The 3,052-nt window shown below is 37.2% G+C and overlaps 1 protein-coding gene across 1 annotated transcript; it reads left to right on the forward strand.

The window, feature by feature from the left end:
* Positions 1 to 243: 243 nt before the first annotated feature.
* On the forward strand, positions 244 to 3,052 carry LOC125850429 (uncharacterized). Its single transcript, XM_049530281.1, has 5 exons — positions 244 to 336; positions 900 to 973; positions 1,092 to 1,189; positions 1,720 to 2,036; positions 2,584 to 3,052. The coding sequence occupies exons 2-5, from the start codon at positions 965 to 967 to the stop codon at positions 2,982 to 2,984; spliced, it is 825 nt and encodes a 274-aa protein (XP_049386238.1). The 5' UTR covers positions 244 to 336; positions 900 to 964; the 3' UTR covers positions 2,985 to 3,052.

The following is a 3,052-nucleotide window of genomic DNA, read 5'->3' on the forward strand; positions in this document are numbered from 1 at the left end:
TTTATTTAATAAATGCTATGCATTAATAATAATATATATACTAGTAATAAAGGTAAATAATGGTTAATATATTGTTAATACCAACTCTTTGTGACTAATGAATACGACGGTTGAATGGTTTGCCACATGAGACCGACATAAAGGAACGTGTCAAAATCCAATTGGTTGGTAGTTTCTAGAAGGGTATGGAATATTGTGTGTTCGGGTCATTGTAGGCACTTTGACTAAGCAATATAACAACTCCCAATTTTTCTGGAATTTGTATTCTTTATCCACGCTAACATAATTTTCCTTTATCTCTCTCTGTACAATTCTTTCGATTTGCCTAATTCTCAGGTAATTTGTCAAATTCTCTTGGTTTGATCTATGTTGTCATATATATATAATTGGATGTATTTGATTTTTATCTGTAAAATAATGTCCGCTTAACGAAACTTGAAGAAATTACCCGATTGGTAACAGATTAGGGCTCTCTTTTTCCAATTGTAAGCAGCACAATTGTTTATTGCAACACTGATTTGTTAATTTAGGTTAGGATTGTTGAAGAAGGTAAACTATTGAGGTTGACTTTTGTGTTTCTAATGATTGGGGAAGAAATATGCATCTCAGTATTTAGCATTACTGTGATGTTTCAATGATTTCTTGGTTGGCAAGTTAAGCTACTGTTTGGTTGATAAGGATAGTAATGCGGTTCGTTTGATTTGTTGGTTTCACATGTCTGTTTATCTAGCTTGATTTTTCTTGCTTTTCAAGTTAAAACCCCCAATTAGTTGCTCTTTCCCTTTTTACATCTCCATGGTGTCTAACTTCCCAGACCCCACTTGTGGGATTTTACTGGGTATGTTGTTGTTGTCGTCGTTGTATTGTGTCTAATGTTTAACTTGGTTTTAATGTTTTAGGTCATCTTTCCAGCTCCACTTGGTTGTGTAGTGCATTTCTTTCCAAGAAAGCTTTTTTATTGGAGATGGCTGAGGTATTGTAACCTTCTCTCTTATGCTGGTTATGTCCATCTTTATCAATATCCCATTGGATCTACCTTACTTGTGTTGGGAGGCTCATGTATTTATCATTATAATCTTTGATTGTGGCAGGACGGTCACAAGGTTATCTTGAATGTCTATGACCTGAGCCAAGGTTTAGCTCGACAATTGTCTACTACTTTTTTGGGAAAAGCTATTGAAGGAATATGGTAAGTTGCATTGTTATTTGAAGGGCATTCTTTTCTTTTGAGTGGTGGTCTGATTAGTAATATTAAGTACGATTGGCTCAAATGGGTCTCTGCCTGCCACTTAACTCGGGCCCTGTTAGACTCTTTAAGAGCATATCTTAAACATGTTAGCTAGGTTACATTTCCATGTTTTCTTATGGATTTCAATAACAACTAATCTTTAAAAGTGACATTTCTGTATGAGTTGAAGTTTCCTGCATTGGTGCATCAGAGCAAAGCGGAACTCTCTTGTGTAGATTGCATATTTGAATGTAGTAGGAGTATTGATTTGGTTGATGTTCTAATCATCTTCCATATTCAGATCTTATATTTAAGTAGATGGTGTCTTAAATATTGGTTTTGAAAAATGTTTTTCTCTCCTATTTCATGGAGCTCTTATCTCTCCTGTAATTTGTACCTGGTGTAGCTCGTTCCTGTCCATCATACCAGTAAAATGAGTTGCTTTCCTGCTCTCCCTATTCAAGTCAGATTGTTGTGTATCCTTTCTGTAGGCACACAGGAGTAGTGGTTTATGGTCATGAATATTATTTTGGAGGTGGTATACAACATGCTCCAGCTGGGACGACACCATATGGAACTCCTATTCAAGTTGTAGACCTGGGTGTCACCCACATACCAAAGGATGTCTTTGAAATGTATTTACAAGAGATAAGCCCTCGATATACTGCAGAGACATACAGTTTGCTTACCCACAACTGCAACAATTTCAGCAATGAGATTGCTCAATTTTTGGTTGGTGCAACCATTCCAGATTATATTTTGAATCTTCCTAATGAGGTTACGAACAGCCCGATGGGTGCCCTTATAAGTAAGTCTTTCTTTGCACTTCCTGTGTTGAACCCTCCATAAAACATTTATGATTGACATAAATACCTGATTCTGTTTGTCTTTTTAACATCATTTGATAATTGGTGTTCTGTGCTGGTTCCTTCTTGTCCTTTTTGTCTTTGTTACATCTAGAATTTTCAGGATTATGATGCCGCTTCTTCTGAGTAAATTGTTTTGCTTTATCAGTTCTGTGGTGAAGTGTAGGATATGCGGACTAATCACATGATGCTTTCTCAAACAAGTTAATATGTTTTGGCGGCTTACATAATTTGAGATAGGGCTCTTAGATATTCAAAATAGTGCTACTTGAAAGCACATTTGAGCTATATCTATGGTGCTTCGGCCTCACTTTTCTGATTGTAACTTCTCCCAGCGTTAGCTTTATATTTTATATATGTGAAGTTACTCATTACTTATTAAAAAAGAAATGTACAGTACTCCTCATTTGGATTGAAAGTATTCTTTGGGGAAAATTTAGTGAAAGATGTCCAGTACTTGAACTTACTCCTGTTATTATCTTGATGCAGTGCCCATGATACAACAACTGGAATCAACGTTGAGGGCTAATGCGGTACCACAAGCACCCCAGTTTAGACCAGCTACTGTTGCTCCTGCTTTCCAGCCGACACTTTCTGTTGGGAAGTCCTCTAGTAGTGGTGTTTATCAATCTAAAAAGCCCGAGAGCCAAGATGGAGAGAAGAAGAATGTGCCCCCTGCGGTGAAACCTGTGGGAGAGCAGGAGAAGACGCCTGCTAATGGTGTTGTGAAAGATCCTCTTGGGGATGCTCGGAGCAAGGTACAAGAGGAAATCACCCGTGAATTTGCTGCAATCATGGCTACTGGGACATTGCGTGCAAGTGAGGCTGCTGCTTTAGCAACTAAAAAAGTTATGCAAAGATATGGAGATACATTTGCTGCTATGAACTAATGACAACGAAGTTGTCTTTATAAATTCATCTGTGTTGGAAATTTAATATCCAACTGATTTGATGTAAG

The sequence above is a fragment of the Solanum stenotomum genome, unplaced genomic scaffold (assembly GCF_019186545.1).
Source record: "Solanum stenotomum isolate F172 unplaced genomic scaffold, ASM1918654v1 scaffold16962, whole genome shotgun sequence".
NCBI classification, from domain to species: Eukaryota; Viridiplantae; Streptophyta; class Magnoliopsida; order Solanales; family Solanaceae; genus Solanum; species Solanum stenotomum.

What these genes read in the sequence shown, in the direction of transcription:
- LOC125850429 (XM_049530281.1), top strand. An exon ending in AAAGCTATTGAAGGAATATG is followed by an intron (nt 1,190 to 1,719) that starts GTAAGTTGCATT and finishes TCCTTTCTGTAG; the next exon opens with GCACACAGGAGTAGTGGTTT. An exon ending in CCCGATGGGTGCCCTTATAA is followed by an intron (nt 2,037 to 2,583) that starts GTAAGTCTTTCT and finishes ATCTTGATGCAG; the next exon opens with TGCCCATGATACAACAACTG.